We start from the raw sequence: 20,378 nt of genomic DNA, 5'->3' as shown, positions 1-20,378 counted from the left end.
CATAATATCTCAGCAGATCGCATGAAAAGGTAAGTAGTAAGAAATATAAAGAGTTATCATGTTTTTTAATACTTATAAATCTACGTATTTATTACACTTTTCTGAATGAGGCAAATACATAATTTTTTTATAATATATATTATCATCCTAATGTATCTTTTAGAGGATATATAGGTAATTCGCTTTTGAAATTATCAATATCTGTAATATATACCTCTGACGACTTATTTGTTTTAGTAGCTGTATTATTTAAATACTTCAACTCGTATGTAACTTTATCATCACTTTCCGATTTAGAGATATCTGTGAAAAAAAAATATATATGTATATATATATAATTACAGATATCATTTGATTTTGCTGATGTCAGCACAGTGTGAAGTAAATATTTATGCACGTACCTTTCTTTTCGTTCGAAATTTGTTCTTTAGTTCCTATTATATGAACACTTAGTTTTCTAAGGTTGTCTCCATTGATAGTATGAGAAGCCATCCAATTTCTTAATTCTTCAATTTTTATACCATCAATAGCAATTATTTCTTTTTCCAATCTGTCAAATATGTAATCACAATTCGTGATTTCAGACCAGTTTCTGTCAACTTCTTCTTTTAAATGAATATCAGCACATTGTTTTATTTTCGTTAACGCTTCTTTAATACTTTCTAAATCTTTTTCCGAAGTCTCCTTTAATACCTTGTTAAATGATTTTAAAAATTTTTCAATTCTATTATCCACATGCTCTGTTGAATGCTTATCCGCTTGGGTATACACAGTGATAGAATAACCAAGAATGCCATAAGTATTTCTCATAAGACATGAAACATCATACCCAAGCTGTTCTTGCGTTCTAAGCTGATTAAATAATGGTTCTTCCATAATCATCTAAATACATAAAAGAAACGGTTAATGTAAGTCTTGTTTTTTCTGTTTAAAAAAAAAAAACGATCTAAATACTCACAAGAAGCAATTCTATGATAACTGTTAATTTGATAGAAGATATACCCGATTGATAATAATTCGTCACTACTGAATTAACATCCATCTTGTTAAAATTTTTTACTTTACAATATTGTATTCCTGTGGGCAATTTTGTAACTCTCAATCGAGGCATAGTATTCGATAACAATGGACCACATTTTAAAATATCAATGCAGTTCTGTATATTTTGTATGACATTTTCTTTTGTCATATTGCCTTGCACGAGACATTGTATGTACGTATGCTTAGTAAATTGTTCGATAAAAGTTTGAAATTCGTTAAACGTAGTAGCAGTGATAGCTGTATGTCTATCGACAGCTGGCCAATGATCGAGCATCAATATGGATAATCTTACATCCCTGTAATGTTTTATATGAAAAATTAAATACTTATACGTCATAATTTTATAGTTTATAATAGAAGATGAAAGGAAACACGATACATACTTGGCTAACTTTGCTGGCTTTACAAATGTATTATAATAAGCTTTGAGCTGTTCTTGTTTCATAATATCAAATAGATCTTTTGTTATAAGATTTGGACTATTTGCTATATATTTTGCACAAATATTTAATAAAAGCTGAAAACACGTGTATGTGATACATATATTATTACATTTTAATAATAACTACAGCCAATTTAAGATAATAATTGATGAATCGATTAAGATATACTTACTGGCAGTTTTTCGTTAAATCCATTAACTTTAACAACGATACCCTTCTGACCCGTATACATTTGATGTTTAAGTTCAGCTGCTGTAGCTGGATACAATTCTTCAACCAATAATTGTTTTAATATTTCTATAAACAAGTCCATCAGAGCAACGCTAAAAGTATAAACGGTCGATTATATCAAAGCAATAAAATTTATATAGTAAAAATGAATAAATGTTTTATATAAAAATGTTTCTTACTTTTTAGCTGACGTTGTTAAAGGAGATATAATATAAAAATACATGTAACATTCGGGTAAACCAAACTTTGGATCAGGCCTGTACCAAATTTCAGATATATCGTCGCTATGTATTTTAACAGGATATTTAGGAACATCCGAAGTTACAGATATTAAGCTAAAGTCATTTGTAAGAAAAATGTTTGGTAATGGCAAGTGGAACTCTGGTAAAGGAGTTATTGTCTTCCAAGTTTCAGTCCATTCTGTGGGTATATCCATGTCGGTATATTTTGTTTTAAACCATGGTTCCACTTTGTCAAATTCTTCATCATTAAATTTCTTATCAAATATAATAATATTCACGTTATCAGGAGATAAATAATCCATGCACATTTGTATTGCCTCAGGATTATAGTCAAAGTAAAGTTCGCTACCCGTGATGTAGTCTTCCGGAGGAAAGAAGTGCATATTCTCGCTCAATTCTTCTACATAATCTGCAGGTGCTACTTCATCTGTAAATCTAGAAACAATAGAGAATATTACATAAACGCATTGACATAATATTCTATTTAATGAAATCATGTTTATATACCTAAAATTAGTTTCTTCGATCTGAGAAATTTCATCATAAATTCGTTTTTGCGGGCCTTCCTTTCGCATTAAATTAATATATGAGAAAATGCTATTTAACACGTCTTGTAAATGCTTGTGACCGTCTTCTGTAAGAATCAACGATAAACTAAATAATGCATACATGGAGCAATGTTCAAAGCCACTTTCTCCATTTCCACTAAAAATATCTAAGCACCACATCTTTTTGCGCAAATAACTTATTAAGGAACCTATTCCTTCGTGCCCAATAATCCAAGCGATATAATGATGAGGTTTACTTTTATATAAGTCATGTAAAGGCGGCATTGCCCATGTTAACTCTATCTAAAGATATGAAAATTATACAAGATATACCATCATTATTTATATCATTGTATCATCGTCATTATCATTATTATAGTTATTTTCCTGTCTAAAGTAGAACGGACATACCTGACAAACATCTTTAATAGGCTTCACTTTATATATTTTTCTAAAGCTAGGTGTATCAAATGAATCTGCTCCTTTAAATTGGCTAAAGTCACTTGGTGGTAAACCATTACTTGGAACTTCGGAAAAACATTGCAATACGTATTCCTCTAATGTATCTAATGGTAATTTAGCCTAAGACAACACAAACGTATGATATTATTATAATTATAAACATATAATTCTTAAACATATTTATTTGTCATATTCTCACTTGTATGGCTAATTTCATTCTATGGGCGCTGTAATGACGTTCTCTAAACTTGTGTAATTCTTCGTAAAGCTTATCGTCTGTTACGTTATCTCGTAACGTTATTAAATTTCCCCATGTAAATTTTCTTGCAGGATGGTCTGGTCTCGCGAAACTACAAAATAACTGTTCCTTTCTATAAAGATCAGAAGGCAAAGCCATCTGAAATTCTGTATATTTTCTATTAGATATATATGTTTTCAAATAAATACATCATACAATGATTATAAATTTCTGCATACCACTTTCAACAGCTTCTCGTTCTCTGGTAATTGCACCTTGTTTCATTAAAGGTTTAATAAAAAATTGTGCAAAACGATCAAGTGATGCCAATAAATATTTTTCTTGTACTTCAAAGTAAAATGTGGTTTGTTCACATTCCGTAGAAGCATTGTCAGAACCACCTCTTTTTGTAATAAATGCATCAAAATCATTTTCCTAAAAAATATAATACGTTTGAGAAACACTCCAAATATAATAATTCATTTATATAATAGTACAAACTGAGGAAGTACAAACCTGAGGATATTTCTCAGAACCCATGAAAACCATATGTTCTAAAAAATGAGCCATTCCTGGAATTTCTGGTGGATCGCTGAAACTTCCAACGCCGACGCACAAACCGCATGCTGCCTGTAGCCACATTTTATGAAACAGAAAAAAATCTTTATATTGTATTATTCTTGTTATAGTAATTTCACGTTGCATAATATTTTTTTTTCCTTTTTTGAAATATACCATTTTTTCTTCTCTTTTAAGACGTTTAGCTCCAAATGAATGGGCATCATCGTCCTCTAATTGTTCGCATTCACATTTTTCTTCTTCTTCATCTTCTTCACTTCCATCATCTTCATCTTCACTTTCATCCTCGTCTTCTTCGTCGTCATCGCTCTCATCGTCTTCAGTCTCGCTACTTATTGCACCAGCTTATAGTAAACGAACTATTATTTATTATTATATCATAGAAATGATATCTATTTCGTATAGATCAATTTTTAAATATTCCATATAAATTGAACATTTTTACAAAAACGGAATATTAAAACTTCATAATGTAATATCATTACCTTGAATATCATCAACGTCCTGTGAAGGATGTTTAGTCGAATGTAAATCTGCGATTAACAAAGCTGTGAGTCCATTCTCCAACTTGATAACTCTAAACAAATTTGATAAAAAATCTGTCACTTATATCACCTACCTCAAAAGAAGATTGTGATCAAATTTTAATTTCCGATTACCTGTACTCTTTTTTATCGTTTTCTGATTTAATTGGAGAATCCAAATATTCGGGTTTCGTTTTATTCTTTTCATTATTTTCTTGCATATTTTCCATAGAAAGCGTGCTTTCATTAAGGTTAATATTATCCGAAACGTTTTGATCTTTAGACATTTCTGTTGAGCTTAAATTCGGTTTTAATTTCTTTTCAGCTGGCTTTTGTAATGTTCTTTTTGGCATTATCTTTGGAAACAATATTCTTTTAAACATACATCTAGCACTTCCTTTTAAAAGAATTTGTCGAAAAGATAAAAGCATGTGCCGTGACACTAATATTGAATCACTTTTTTGTAACTAATAAAAAAGTAAAAAATCTAATAGTGCAATAAAAAGGAATATACGTATTATACGAGTCAATGAAAAGAAGAATTATTTCATTTTAAAATAATCTTTTGAATAATATTTAATTGTCATTATTTTTTATATTGGAAGCGTGTCCGGTTGACGCACTAACTGCAGATTTGGCAGTATTACAAATTTCTTACTTATCGACCTAACTTCTGACGTTGGTCTGAGATAGCAATCGATTTTTCATTTTTTTGTATTTTTAATTTTATTTTTAAATCAAAAACAAAGTGAATTACCGCCATTTTATATACGATTAGCTTTTGTTAATAAAACTTTTTAATGCGTCATTAAAAATTTTTTGTTATCGAGGACGTTTTGCTTTTCTTATCTGTTTTATTATTCAAAGTTTTTGCAATATTTACATGTTATTAATAATATGCACTAAGTCTTTTGTATGAATCTACATGAGCTTTACATTAGATTAACATTATATAGAAATATTACAAACAGGTACAAAAACTATTCTACTTGTTTATTTCAATTTATGAACTAACAATTAACCGAATCTGATATATATATATATATATACACATACATATCCATGTACATATATGTATGTATGTATATATATATCGAATAAATGTAATCATTTTCAAAGTTATGAATATCTATTTTCTTCAGTTTTCGTATTCGAATAAAAACGAAGTACACTTTTATTTAAGCAAATAATAATAATAAATGTGTTACTTCGTTTTTATCGTTATTATTTTATAATCATATACAATCATATAAATTCATATACGTTTATTTTTATTTACTCGAAAAAAAAGCAGCGCCTAATTCAAACGAACGATAATGAAAATGGCGTATTAAAGTTTTTGTACTGTCACAGAGTAATCAAGATCTTCGTTTGTATCCAAATTTTGATTCATTGAGACTAGCTTTGCAAAAAAGAAAAGAAAAATAAGAAAGTATTAGAATAGAATCATTACTTAAACGATAATGAAGTTAAGATAATTGGTAAGATTTTGATTACAGATGTAATTCGAATTCGAATTATTTTTTTTATCTTCATTGATCTTCTTGATCTTGTTTATTCGTATAATTTGGCCATTTTTGGCAGTGCAATGTCAGAAATACAAAATATGCAATAAAGTATATTAATCGTTTAAATATCAATGTGTCCTATTGATTATGAAATTTCTGCAGATATTTCCATATTCTGATAGTTTACACTTTTATTTTTACTAACTCGTTCACATGTTTCTCTATCTTTCACTACAAACTTGTTCTCATTAAAAGGAATAAGAAATATGAGAGATGGTTCAGTATCTTAAAGTGTTATTTAAATATCATGAAAATGCAGTATATTCAGTGTGCATTGTATATTGCTTATTTCTTTTTTTCGTGGACGGTAGATACATAATATGACAATGTATATTCTAATTCCATTTCTTTGTTTCCATGAATCTGTATTTATGTATGTATGTATATCGTATTGCGTTTTATTTTTTCTCTACAAACTTAATTGATAAAATATATCGTGTGATAAAAAAGTGTGCTTTATGTAAATACTTCATACTTTCAAATAGAATAATAACATATTTGTCGTTATATTATGAACTGTATTTCTCCTTTGTCTAATATTATTAGACACTCTTTATTTTATACGACATCACACACATGTATATTAGAAAATATTTACAATGTTCCTCTATAAAAATGTTGTATGATCAAATTTTTCAATATCATATGTACATATCACACATTTTTATAGCATTGTTCTTTTTGTTTGTGATCATGTAATAAAATTAATAATTGTCCATCATATTTTTTATAATTATTTTTATGCAAATATAATTTTGCAAGCAAAAAAATAATTGAATCATCGATCATTAGTTAATTATAGTATTCCTTATTTTTTAACGCGAGTGTGATTAAATCTTTATGTTATATTAATACATCACTTGGAGATTTTCTACCGACATTGCAATGCTGGAAAAAGATACAAGTTTCGAAATAAATAAACCGTTCAGAAAATCATTCTCATAATTATATATAGGGACAATTCAATATCGATATCGTAACATCACGCATAAGCTAGTTCTTTGTTAATTGTTAGAATCGTTTAATGTGTGTTTTTCTGTAAAAAATAAAATCATGAATGTATGATTAAAAATCTATTAATGTTTATTAGAAAAAAAAAGAAGTATTTACAGTAATACAAATACTTTCTATACAAAATGTATCTTTGAGTCAACTAAGTCTGTCTTATGAGAAACAAAAAAGAACATCTTTGTGTGATAAAATCAAACTTGAAAGATTGGTCCCATTTCTTAATCATAAAACATACTTTATACATCTTAAAGCAAGCTTTCTATTGTATTAGTACATGATAGATTTATAATACCACGTTTGATTTTCCTAAAAATGTTGTAATACAAGTATATTAGTACTTTGTCTATTGTTAGATAAATTTAGAGATAACTCTTACTATGTACAACTTATTTTGAATATAATATTGTTTTTTAATTAAGTTCTATATTCTTAGAAGATACGGTGGATAAGAGTGGTAATAACTTGGAGACAAAGTGTGCATATTCTCTTTTTACTAATATTGAAATAATTTTTGTTAAATATTAGTTACATTTCCTTGATCTTGTATGTATTTTTTCAAATCAAGTATGCTACTGTAATTAATGTAAATATATAGGATAATTAGAAAGTACGTCTAAAAGGATAGAATTTTTTTCTAAAAAATTAAAAGAGTTCTATCGATTAGATACTTTACAAAGTTTGTATCGATTGATCCTATGTTTGTACGTTACTGTAAAAGTATTAGTAAAATAATGTCGATAAAGCAAAACATTAGGTACGTTGTATTATAATATTTTTAAGGAAAACTCATAAACGTGAGCTTCGTCATATCATTATTTAAAAAAGGAAAAAAAAAAGGGTTTTTGTTATACAACCTAGCGTTATTACTTGCAAGATGTGTATACAATATTAAAATCAATTAATGATATGCACGTATCGTCGATATAAAAATTTCAATAATATTCTGAAAAGCTATGAAATCTCAATTTATATACTTTTTATACGAAAAATCAAATTGTCGATTGAACATTGTCCTAAGTTGAGAAAGGAACATTTTTCTACAATTAAATAAAAACTAAGAATACGATTACTGTTATACTTAAAAACAAATCAGGTATACAATTCCCATCTGCTTATTCTATAAAAAATTTTTTCTTGACCATTCCATAGCTGTCGTCTTTGTACTCTACCTAAATGTGATACTACGTAATCTTATGTTTTCAGGTATATAATTGCAGAAACATTTACAATTATTATTTATCTCAGAAATGTATAAAAAGTATAATACATCAGTCTGGCCAACATTAGAATGACCAAATACTTATTAATCTATGTTACATTTTTTTTCGTTTTTTTTTTTTTCGTTTCAAATATAGTCATAGTTACAAAATATAAACAATGATAATGCTGATGATACAGATAAAACGTTATAAATGACTGCATTCTAAACTCATTTTTTTTACTGCAATGTTCAGTTATATATAATATAACAGTTTTTTGATATAAGCATAAAGTTGTTTGTTATTATTCGTTTTCTCCATACACTTTTATTTATCAGACACATAAAATTGCAAAGCAATACGTATATTTTTACAAAAAGAACAAAAGAAAAAAAAAACAAAAATAAGAACTACGATAAGAAGGATATGTCAAATTAGAGAAGACATTTTTAAATTGTCTATGGTCCTAGAACGATAACTATATGTGTATAGAGATTACAGAGAAATAAGATCGGTGAATATTCGCAATAGTATTAAACGGAAGTTTGTAAAATCATTTGATGAATTTGGAAGATCTTCGTATGTAACTATACATCTTATTATAGTTACTAATGCAGTGTGTAAAGTAAACACGATATTTATGATTGTGCTGGTTCACGAGCACATACTCCTATACGATCTAAAACGCATGACATATATACTAGTAAGTTTGTTACATAAATTACTAAAGTTTTAAATCTACAACTTAATATTTTCGATCATATAAAAGCTAACATGTTAAACTGATAGTGGCATATATACCACTTTGCTTGTTATACTTTTCATCATCGTATGTACACTATATAGTACTGATGTTTGCGGCTGCTTTCTATCTATTCATAATTTTACTTGGTAATCGAGGCATGACAAAAAAGTATTTCCATGCACACATATCGTGATATATATAAAAATTAGAACTTTTATAATCTCACAAAGTTTATGTTATATTAAAAGTTAAATAATTATTATGAGCAAGATGATGTGGTATATCGAAGATCATTCATATGTATTAACGATGAAAAGAATTCAAAAGATGTACAACAATTATGAATTAATTATTTTAGCAATGCTTTTGAATTTTTTTCATGGATATTATGATATACGATATACAAATGCATCCGAAACTCAACTCATAAGATCGTTATATCGCATAAAATTTGACGCACTGTCTATTTTCCGAGAAAAACAGTGATTTGTTCTATGAGCATGAAACGTTTTTATCGAAACCTCTGAGAATGGGTGTAATACTTATAGATATATTTATCCTTTTGAATATGTTAAATAATATCTAAATTTATTCAATTTTAAGAAAAGATTCAGCTGTGGTTCCAGCTCTTAAAAGTAGAGGCGCTTTTCTTCGAGAAGTAGTTACTGGTTGATATACGTAATTTCCTTGTATCGCACCTGTTAAAGTTTTTTGCTTTTTTGTACTAGGACTTAATTCATATTCAATTGCCTCTTGTTTAGTAATATTTAATTGCATGTGCAGAGCATCTTTATTATCCTCTATGTCAATTTCATCATAAAGATGTTCCGTGATATCAACATCGCAATCCTGACTACTTTCATCATAACTATCTGTAACTGAATTAGCTGCAATATGACTGTGTATAGATTCATCGTATACAGCACTTTCTTCTGCAGTCTCATCACCAGAACTTTCTGTTTCTTCTGACATATCGCCACTGCCAGCATACTTCATCTCTCCTCTTTCGAGTAACTCTAAATGATCCGGATATATCATTGCCTTTTTAATTGCCAATGGATCCTTTCTTGACCATTTCTGAACTTCTTCATCCATTTTTGCTATCTTGGCTGGATTAATTGCCCACAAACAGCCTTTTCTTTGGTTTCCATTTCCAGCTGGTTTCTCAATTTTTTCAAAACATTTATTCAACGAAAGATTATGCCTCACAGAGTTCTTCCAACCGTTTGGTGCAGTTTTAAAATATGGAAAATGTTCGCTGTAACATAAATAAAAAAGTTCTAAAAATTCGTTTAGCCACGGTGTTTGTAAAACGAACAAAAAGATCAATGTGAGCTTTTTATAAATAAAACATGAGAAATAATTTTACTTGGAGAAATCTCCGAAAAGACGACGCAGTATAATTAAAGGAGGAGCATAAAAGAGGATATATTTCTTTTATAATAGTATGTATATATATATACGTATACGTAAAAAAAAAAAAAAAAAATGTATGTCAATTTATACGTCCGATATAGAAATATGTTTCAGGAGGGGAAGAAGAGTTTGTTTGAGAAAATCATAAGTCCAGGAAAATCGTAGAGGATAAACAAAGAATACCGCCTATAGTTTCTAGGGGGACTGTACCCTGACATGCACCTGGTGCTCCAAGGGCCCCATACAAAATGGCAGCTCCCCCCTTGTAACCTGGGAATAAAGGAGAGAAGACAATACTTTCTCCCTTCGTTCCCCGAACACGAGGAGAGGAGAGGGGCAGGGACGTACCCAACCCTTGTCTTTCCGGCCAAATGGCTGAAAATAAGCGATCTGGGACTTTGTTTGTCGAACGAAAGTCTTTCTGTTTCGTTATTCACTTTTGTTAACATTCTTTTCTCTACGTTCGCATATTATTATCCTTAATTTTTCATTTAAATATATTACCAAGATGATACAATATGACGGAATAAATTTGTTAGTGACTTACCACATAAAGTTGTAAATTTCTGAAACTGGCAGGGAGCCCGTTTGACTATTTTTCAAGGCCATGGCGATCAAGCAGGAGTAAGAATACGCTGGCTTCGGATACAGCTTGTCCTCGTAATCGGACAAATCGAATTCTTTATTAATCGTTGAGATCGCTGGGGAAGAAGTCGTGCTGACGTGAACATTGTTATTGTAAATCTGCTTCCTAACATGCTGCGGTTGTTGTTGACTCGGTTGACTCTGCAGGACCTTAAAATTTTGTACCCTTATGCCGGATATCGTACTGATTTTCGGTGACAGATGAGCCTTCGTTATTTGAGGTGATATCGTTTTAACGGCAGTATTTACCGGTATCGCAGCAGACGGCTTTGCTTTTAAAATCGGAATCGTCCTCGCTACTTCCTGCTCATCCTCGGTGTCCTCCTCGGTTTCCGTTATATCATTTTCATATTGTTCGATTTCCGTATCGATCTCGTTATAATTTTCATTATCGTTATCGTTATCGTTATCGTTATCATTATCATTATCATTATCATGATCGTTTTCATTCTCGTTTTCATTATCATTATCATTGTCGTTCTCGTTGTCATTCTCATTATCATCTTCATTTTCTACCTCGTTCTCGACGTCTATTTTCTCATCTTTAACGTCTATCTTTGGCGAGAAAGAAAAGTGCCGTCTGTTACTATTTGGCGTAGGACTGTGGATGGCCATGTGGGGCATTACCGAATTGGGGTTCACCATAATGGAGGCAGCATCGCCGCCACTCAAATCGAAATTGAAATTGCTGCAGAAAAACGAAGAAGAAAAACTCTGTGAGGAAATGGAAGTGGTGTCTCCTTTCGATCGATTCGAGGATCGTCTCATAGCGATCTCGTTTCGTGTTTTATCATAATCATAGTGTCATCGTCATCGTCACCACGTTATCGTTATTATCACGATCATCATCGTCATCGTCACCATCATCATCATCATCATGATCATCATCATCATTCATACCTGTTAGAGCTATTGCTGTTGCCGTTGAGCAAACTGGTGGAACCGAACCATCCGCTGAGATCGTTGTCACATCCAACCGGATTGTCGTCCAATTCTAACGGCGACAAATCACCGAAATTGAAGCCAAGATCTGCGTGGCCACCGATTACCCCTTCGATCTCGCACTTGATGTCGACATCGAGCATTTCCTGAAGAGAAAGACTATCGGTGCCCAAGTAGTAATCCATAGCGAGCCAAGGGTCCCTCGATGGTCCCTGATCCAGCCCAGTACCGTGTCTACTCTCTGTATCCAACATTCACCTGACTGGAAAAAAAAGAGGATACATGTTTATAGAAAAAATATCAAATCTTCGGGGGCCGCAGCTTCCTACATCGATCCAGTCAAATTAAACAAATCAATAGAGAAATCAAAGAGACACGGTTAGACACGGTAGATGTACGAGGGATTAGAAATATAGAAACAAAGAAGTTCTATCTTCCTACCGACGTCGTTTTCCAAGGGCTGTCATATATACCGGTCGAGTAAATACCAAGCACTCCTCGAGCCATTGACCGAAGAAGAAAATAATACTATATTCGATGCCAAGTATAGCGCAAGAATCGTCTGATCACGCTAATGTATATATACATATATACATTGTATGCATTATGTATATACATGTGTATGCATTATATCTCACACACACACACATATATATATATGTTTCTTCCTTTCTAAAGTTTATATTATTTAAGTCTCTGTCAACGCGGGACAATGAAACAACAATGACAATTCTACTCGGAAGTAGAAATTCTTATCGAGATAAACAATACGGAACCATTCGATATTCGAAGTGATTCCACGAGAGACGAGGCCAATAGATCCTCGATTATGTGTCCGTAAGCATGACCTCGCGTGCGGCAATACCGTACGTGTGTGTGTGCGCGCGAGCATCACACGTTTACTAGCTCATCGTAGGCCGGAACGTAATACGCGAGTTCTCTCTTTTTCTTTCTCTATACCGTGTGTGTGTATATATACGCGCGTACACGAGGGTCTTGAACCCACAAGCGACTTGTGGGTGTGACTGACTCATAGTATTATAGTCGATTTACTATAGAGCGCGCGTGGACTCTCGTAGTAAGGCTCCCCTTCCCTTTCTCGTTCTACGGTTCGCTTCCCTTCTCCCTCGAGTGAGAACGAATGAGAGAAAAGGAGTGGGGGCAAAAGAAGAGGAGCGGCGAGAAGAGAGGGAGTGGGGAGAATTACGAGTTGCCCGCACGATCGTGACTGTATTCCCTCGCGAACGTGTATTATTTTGTATGTCCTAATGTGTGTACAGGGAGGGGGGGGGAGAAGAGAGGAAAAAGAGAAACGGGAGGGGAGGAGAGGAGAGGTTATATTCGCTCAAGTATAAACTATATGTACGTATGTACGTATGCGATGTGTGACCGATGATAATATAACGAGGCTTGTAACACATATAAACAAATTATATTGCTGACACACGACTAAAGAAATAGAGAAAGAGAGAGAGAGAGAGAGAGAGAGAAACAGAATTGACCCCGTACGAAGACCCACCAACGATCATCGTACTACGAGAAGTCGTTCTCATTATAGTAATAATCGTTGTTGTATCGTCCCGTTCGTACGTGTTTGTAGAGCAAAAATTAATTCGCATAATTCTTACATATTATAATTGTCTGAGAGACTCTCGATAAAACGATCTTTCTATGTTACGGTAATTTGAATTTCCTGCTAGTTAGAAGGCCATGCTGTAACGAGCTATCTGAATTTCTCGCTATATTTCGCGAGATATTTATTTCTAAATAAAATCGTGATGCAATATTTATAACCTCGTACAATGTGTCTACTACGTTAAAAAAAAAAAAAAAAAAGAAAAAAGAAAAAGAATTTATCGATAAACAGTTATTTTTTCTTTTTTATAGCCGAAAGTGAAGAATGAATATCGTGTAAATGGATGAGAGATTATATGTAAACGACGATGACGATCGTAAAATTGACGTAAGCAGTTGCCGTTCGTATCAAAATGAACAGTCGTCGTTTCGTATTCTCACATCTGCATTCCAAGGAATATATAGATATGTGTATATGTATATACAGTCGGATATACGGTCATATAAGCACCACTCGCTACGTTCTATCCGAAGTACAAGCTTTCTTGATTGTCCATAATTATCCTCGAGCGACGAATACTTAGTAAATTCTTCTACAGTTGCACGCGTTCTTTTTCTCTCATATATATACATACACACACATATATACAATGTGTGTGTGGGCGTGTACATGTATGTTCCCCTTCTATAAGAAATCGTCGTTCTTTCTCACTCGTAAAAAATTTCATTCCGACCAACCCACCCTATGATCGTTGTTGATTGTTGATCGTTGAGAAATCTTAATAGATCGAACTTTTTTCTTTAGCGAATAAGAAGATTCTAACTCAAAGTTTAATATACGATCTTTTCGGGATGTATGGATGGGTTAATATTGAATGCTTTAAATAGAATCACTCTGCTGAAAGGATGAGGTAAAGCGATCGAGTGTCCGTGACTGTTATTCGAAGATGAGAGCAAGAAATCATTGAAGGGAACGCGAGAGATCTTCTTACTCTGTAATACTGTTCTTTTTAATGGCATTTTTTTTCAATCTGTCTATTAAAAGAAGAAAAGAGAGAAACCTTGAAAAACTTATAATTGTTAGTATAGAATAAAAAAAAGAGAAGAAAAGATTTTTTTTAGGAAAAATCAACATTACACTGGCGAAGAAAAGTTTTTCTAACAGTGCTTTTTTCCTCTCTTCTGAGAGAAAAAGAAGAAAAAAAGAAAGAAAGAGAAAAAAAAGATAAATATTGAAAAACATATAATTGTTGGTTTAGATTTGAAAAAATGAAGAAAAAAAGCAGTACGGTGCAGTAAAAAAAAAAGAAAAAGAAATATAAAAAAAAATAAAAATCAGTGAAGAAGACACTTGAGAGAGAGAGAGAGAGACACTCGAGAGAATTAGAGGACATCATGAGAAAAAGCAGACGCGTTGAAGAAAAAATTATGTCTGTGTTTGACGCTGTTGTCCTAGTATATACTATGTGTCACAGCAGTGTCAAATTCTCATATACGAAAGCCTCATGGTCGTTCCTGCTACTTTCTTGAAACGTATAGATAGTTCGTCGAACAATGTAACAAAATAGAAAGTGAAATCTATTTGCGTAAGATAGTAATGCTGCGCTCTCACATATTCCCCCTCTCTCTCTCTCTCTCTCTATTTTTTGTTTTTCTCAAATAATTTGCAAAACCGCCATATGTAAAAATATACAGGAACAGGAACAAGAACAAGAATCGACTCAGATTCGTCAATTCCATACTGAAACGATCAGATGACGTTGCTTTCCATTTTACCATTATAGTATATGTATACATAGGCAGCCAGTGCGGGCGTACATTATGAGGGCTCGAGTTCCAAGAAGGGACTCGAAACGATAGACGATCCTAAAAGACCCTGGGAGCTATTCAACCTGAAATCCTTCGCAGGTCATAAAGGGGCCTCTTCTCTATCTATCTATTTATCTCTCTCTCTCTCTCCCTTTCTCTTTCTTTGTGCGTGTTCGTTCCTTCCTATTCGTTCCAGGTTACCCATAAGAAAGAAAAAAAAGGACAACTGCGTTTTTGACACAGTCCCAAGAACTCGAATATTTCCGATACTTTTCGTCGATCACGTTACAATGTCAGGTAGACGAGAAAACGGCGGCCATTTTATTTTCTAACGAAAATTAGAAACTTCTTCGCGAACAAAGTTAAAAATACATAAAGAAGGAAAAAGAGAGAAGAAAAAAGAGAGAAATAACAGCAAAAAAGAAAAAAGAGAGAGAATAAGTAATCGTGTCCTTCGTAAAAGTAGGTGTTAAAAAAAAAAAAAAGCGTAAAAATATTAGAAGGAAGGCTATTAGCTCGTACGAGCGAGTAGCCAATTTGAACGAGCATATTTCGACGATTTACGAGATTTCCCTTTCACGATGCTTTCGAAACCGTATAAATACGAGCCTCGAAGAGACCGATGTGCTTCTACCACTACTCCCTACTCTCTACTCCCTACTACACTACTACACTACACTACTACACTACACTACTACATTACTACTACTACACACTACTACTACTACTACTATTACTACTACAAGAACACAACACGGTGGTCTCTTGACGAAACGTTTGCACAGCGTTCATGACAGAATCTCGATGCTATCTCCGATAAAATAGAAACAACGAGGAAGAGGAGACAAGAGTAGCAACAGAAGGCAGACACAGACAGACAGACAGACAAACAGATAGCAGAGAAATAAAACAAGAGTAACAAAGGAAGAAAGAAAAAAAGAAAAAGAGAGAAAAATAGGAACGGATGTAACGAAGGGGGAAAAAGAAGATGGCGAATGTGATGAAGAGAGAATGAAATATATATATATATATATATATATATATATGAAACAGTCGAGACAGTAAAACGGGCGATGCCGATGACGGATGGAAAATAATTTATTGTAAAAATCGAATGGGGAGAAGAGAAAAGAAGAGAAGAAAAGAGAGAAGGGGAGGGAAAGGGGGAGGGAAAGGGGGAGGAAGGGAGGATGCCGCGTACACGAGGGACGAGAGCGGACCTTGCGTGGCGCGAGCGCGCGCGCACGGAAAGGTGGGTTTCTTTGTGGATCGCGAGAACCGGTTCCATTCGAAGCACGAGAAGGCTTATGAAGCGAACCAAATGTGAATCGTCGCCGTGTTGCTCTTCTAAGCGAATGCCATTTTCGCCGATCTGAGAAAAGCGATATAATAAATATATTATATATATATTTATACATTATATCAATCGAAATTGGGGAAATTAACGATTAGAAAATATTTTCATAAATAGTAATTATAATAATAGACGGAGTTAAGCACTTATAAAACTTTGGGTATTTTCTTATTATCTGTCTGCAACCATTTGACTTGTTGAAACTTCAAATATTTTTTATTGAAAATTTATGTCAACATTTATATATATATATTTTTTAGTTGTATATTTATACATGTCTTATAAAAAATGTTGAAAATTCAGTAGGAAAATGGGATATATCGAAATAGTTGCGGGCAGATAACAGGAAAGATACATTTTCTTTATAACCGATTTTCTTTGTTCTTTGTTTTTAGTTTCTTATATGTATGTATGTGTGTATGTATGTACGTATGTATGTGTATATATATATATAAAATTCCCTCTCCTCCATTACTTTTTTTAACTGTATCTTCCCGTTTCACTTACTTATGTTGATGATATCGTTGCAGCTGCTAAAGGACAGTCGATGCACGACGAGAAGGTGAAGTTTCACAAGAAGAGGAAGAAGAAAAAGTAAAAAAAAGATACTGAAGCCGAGAATTCGTGAAAGAAAATGAACAGCAAATATGCACTCGAGACGAACTCGCAAGCAAAAATGGATGAAATTAAAGAAGAACGCTGTAAATGTCCTTTCTATTCATAGTAAACTCAGGTAAAGGCGCACATTTGGCGTTTCTTTTCTTTCTTTTTCAAAAATTTGTTTTTCTTGGAAACCTCGGTTTGTGAGCAGGTAAGAAACGAAAGTTTTCAGAAAAGGGATGAGGGATGGGAGAGGGAGAAAGAAAGAAAGAAAGAAAGGAAGGAAGGAAGGAAGGAAGGGCCTTGGAAACCGAATAGAAAATTTTCGATATTTTCGACGAGTTTCTGTACGACCTCGTCGATATTATCCTGTATAATTATTTTATTATTAATCGCGATAACCTTTAGACGAAGAAACGATTTCCATTATCTAAATGCATACTGGTGGTAACAACCATGAAAATGTATGTCAGGATATATCGATTACTTTCTATTTTAGGAAAGGGAGTAAGGAGAGGATTACTCGGTGCATCGCACGTCGTTATGTAAAATAATCGACTTATGTATAAAGACATATACGTAAATACGTAGATATCTACTAGGTAAAACTACCTAGTATATTTTAAAAATCAATTACTTTTTTTCGAGAGACTTTTTGGATCAAAAAAAAAAATAATAATAATAATAAAAGAAATAAAAAAAAATAAAAAAAAATACTAACTTAAGTAATCTCAGAAAAGAACAATTTATCTTTAATATTACCTAGAAACATTTGTGTTTATTAAATGATTCGTATAAAGGAACTTACGTAATTTTCACGACCATGATAAAAAAAGAAACAAAAAAGAAAAAAAAAATCCCTAATCTTTCCCATGCTCATATCGAACACCATAGATACACTTTCGTCGGTAAAATTTATGCTTGAAATTTTTTTTAAAGTTTTTTTTAAACTTGGTGATAGTATGCTTCTAGTTACGGGTAAACATAAGACTAGAAATATGCGTCTTTTTTTCTTTTTTAATATTTCTTCCTATCTCTATATGTATATGTATATATATAAAACAGGTTCTCCATGATAAACGGAAGTATATATATATAGCGTAATATAGTATATTATAGTATACTATTATATATATATATATTTCCGCATATTACATAAAACCTATTTCTTTTTTTTTTTTCATATATATCAGCAAGATATTCTACAAGGTCCTCCTCTTTGTATTTTCGTATTTCAAATAGAAATGTAAAAGCTAAAAAATAAAAGAAATAAAACGGAGAAAAGAGAGAGAAAAGAAGAAATTGTAAGAAATAATGGAAAGAATAGAAAATAAATGAAAAGAAATGAAAAGAAGTACGATTTTAATAGCGAAGAGTGCACTGGTAATATTCTAGGGATATAATGTACCATGACTATGAGACGGTATATACAGGCTCGTTCAAATAACAATGCATTTCTTCGAATTCTTTCTTTGTCGCTCCCACACCGCACATTCATTTACCGCTCTCAAGCAGAGCATATGCTATTTATCCAAAAGCGGACCGGTTATTCTACATCCTTCTTTCTATACGAGCATATCTAACTGCAATAAAACTTTGCATGGAAATGAGACTGTTGGCTCGGTTCAATAGCTCTCTAATACCGTTAGAACAAATACATTCTCTAAGCTACTTTCATTTGATACAATCAAAATGTTTTCTTAAATATTTAATTTATTTTTGATTCTTTATAAAAAAAAATATAATAGTTACGCGTGAAATTAAAACGGGAAAATATACTTGTGTTCGACTAGAGTAGTATAGAACACAATGATCTTCAACAACGGCGCCACTTATGAAACACGCTCGAGTTCATTAACATCGAACTCTTCCAGCGTTACGAAGTCCGAGCCTTTTCCATTCCATTACAAGGAAGAGAATAAATTCTAACAAATATAATCTACTTGAAATCTTGATTATCAAATCTTAACGAATATCTCACACATACTATTACGATTCTAAAAAAAACTAACAATACTCTCCAAATATCATTTGCCATTAAATTATCTAAATAATTATTCAAAGATAATCGTGATTAATTTAGCATATTTTAATGAATCATTTAGCCACAATTTTTCTTTTGTTTTTGAAATAATTAAAATTGCAATAAAAATATAAAAAAGTAAAAAAGAAAAAGAGAGAAGAAAAAAGAAAAAAAATATTGAACTTGATCGAGAATTTTGTCCATTCAATAATAGTAATGTAAAAATCAAGCTCGACCTTTGACTGTGACAATAATAACAAGAATCATAATAATAATAATAACAACAATAATAATAATAAAAACAATAATAACAATAACGACAAAAGATACATCGAGAAACAGTGTCTGGATTTCGCGATGGACCAACCGTGGATGCGTATGACCGCGCCTTTCTAAGTCGCGTTTTCACAGAGTATCGATCTGTTATCCCCTCCACATCGAGCTTCGATATTCGCGTGTGTAGATATGTATATATATATCTCTATATACATATATATATAAGTGTGAGAGAACACGACATTTGCACCCTGCCGACGTCGTTCTCCGAGCTTCCCAATGCGCATGCGCATCGACCAGCCTGCGGTGGTGTAGTTTCACCAAACCTTCCCCTTTATCTCTCTCTCTCTCTCTCTTTCTCTCTTACTTTAACCTCTTCCTTTCCTCTCCATGAAATCGTTCAAATATTTCGAGAAAACCCATCTTTTTTTGCGTTAATACGACATTTTAACATTTTATTTCTTTCTATACTTACTATTCATAGTAAGACATCTATATCGTAGTTCACGAAATCGATCGAACGTTTAGTTGAAGACATTATGACGTATATCTACTACATTGATGTTTAAAACGGCTAAATGAAATCGTAGAACATAATTATTCGAACCGATAGAGAAATTCTGTACTACAGACTCGATTATAATAACAAAAGAGAGAAAGAGAGAGAGAGAGAGAGAAATCTATTTTCTTATTTTTGGTTTCTTTTTCGGTTATCTTTATCTTTATTTTCCCTAAAGTCGTTAAGAGTAATACATTTATAAAGTCCTTATCGAAGTTAACTCATGGAGATCCATAAACCATGATTACATCATTCTAACTAGTTGTTGGAAATCAATTTGCCCCTGTTCTCTCTCACTTCAGTTAAGTTTTTGCTTTCACCGTGTAACGGGTTCGGACATAGTAAAGG

The 20,378-nt window shown here is 32.2% G+C and overlaps 2 protein-coding genes and 1 long non-coding RNA gene across 8 annotated transcripts in view; 1 reads left to right on the top strand and 2 right to left on the bottom strand.

Moving 5' to 3' along the window:
- Positions 1-59: 59 nt before the first annotated feature.
- LOC127069024 (nardilysin-like) lies at positions 60-4,966 on the bottom strand. The gene is made up of 14 exons (XM_051005625.1): positions 4,444-4,966; positions 4,270-4,361; positions 3,941-4,128; positions 3,722-3,835; positions 3,445-3,640; positions 3,167-3,372; positions 2,917-3,087; positions 2,465-2,808; positions 1,895-2,392; positions 1,657-1,807; positions 1,425-1,558; positions 959-1,337; positions 402-882; positions 60-303 (listed from the first exon to the last, which is right to left on the bottom strand). Exons 1-14 carry the CDS (start codon positions 4,737-4,739, stop codon positions 143-145), a joined length of 3,411 nt encoding a protein of 1,136 aa, XP_050861582.1. The 5' UTR covers positions 4,740-4,966; the 3' UTR covers positions 60-142.
- A 1,015-nt stretch (positions 4,967-5,981) lies between these two features.
- Positions 5,982-20,378, bottom strand: part of LOC127069028 (repetitive organellar protein) — an 18,430-nt gene continuing 4,033 nt past the window's right edge. For 3 of the 6 annotated variants that reach the window (XM_051005630.1, XM_051005632.1, XM_051005629.1), the window contains exons 2-4: positions 11,793-12,096; positions 10,795-11,580; positions 5,982-10,089 (exon numbers count right to left, since the gene is read on the bottom strand). In XM_051005630.1, coding sequence (XP_050861587.1) covers positions 9,420-10,089; positions 10,795-11,580; positions 11,793-12,088 — 1,752 coding nt within the window. In that variant the 5' untranslated portion in view covers positions 12,089-12,096 and the 3' untranslated portion in view covers positions 5,982-9,419. Of the gene's footprint in view, positions 10,090-10,794; positions 11,581-11,792; positions 12,097-12,275; positions 15,567-17,079; positions 17,218-20,378 lie in introns of those variants that run through there. The other 3 variants (XM_051005636.1, XM_051005633.1, XM_051005631.1) reach the window with 3 other exon arrangements.
- Positions 16,385-17,450, top strand: LOC127069031 (uncharacterized). Its single transcript, XR_007783271.1, has 2 exons — positions 16,385-16,688; positions 17,103-17,450. It is a non-coding gene; the product is annotated as an uncharacterized LOC127069031 (long non-coding RNA).

This window comes from Vespula vulgaris, chromosome 14 (genome assembly GCF_905475345.1).
Source record: "Vespula vulgaris chromosome 14, iyVesVulg1.1, whole genome shotgun sequence".
In the NCBI taxonomy this organism is placed as follows: Eukaryota; Metazoa; Arthropoda; class Insecta; order Hymenoptera; family Vespidae; genus Vespula; species Vespula vulgaris.
This window is presented reverse-complemented; position numbering and strand designations above follow the sequence as displayed.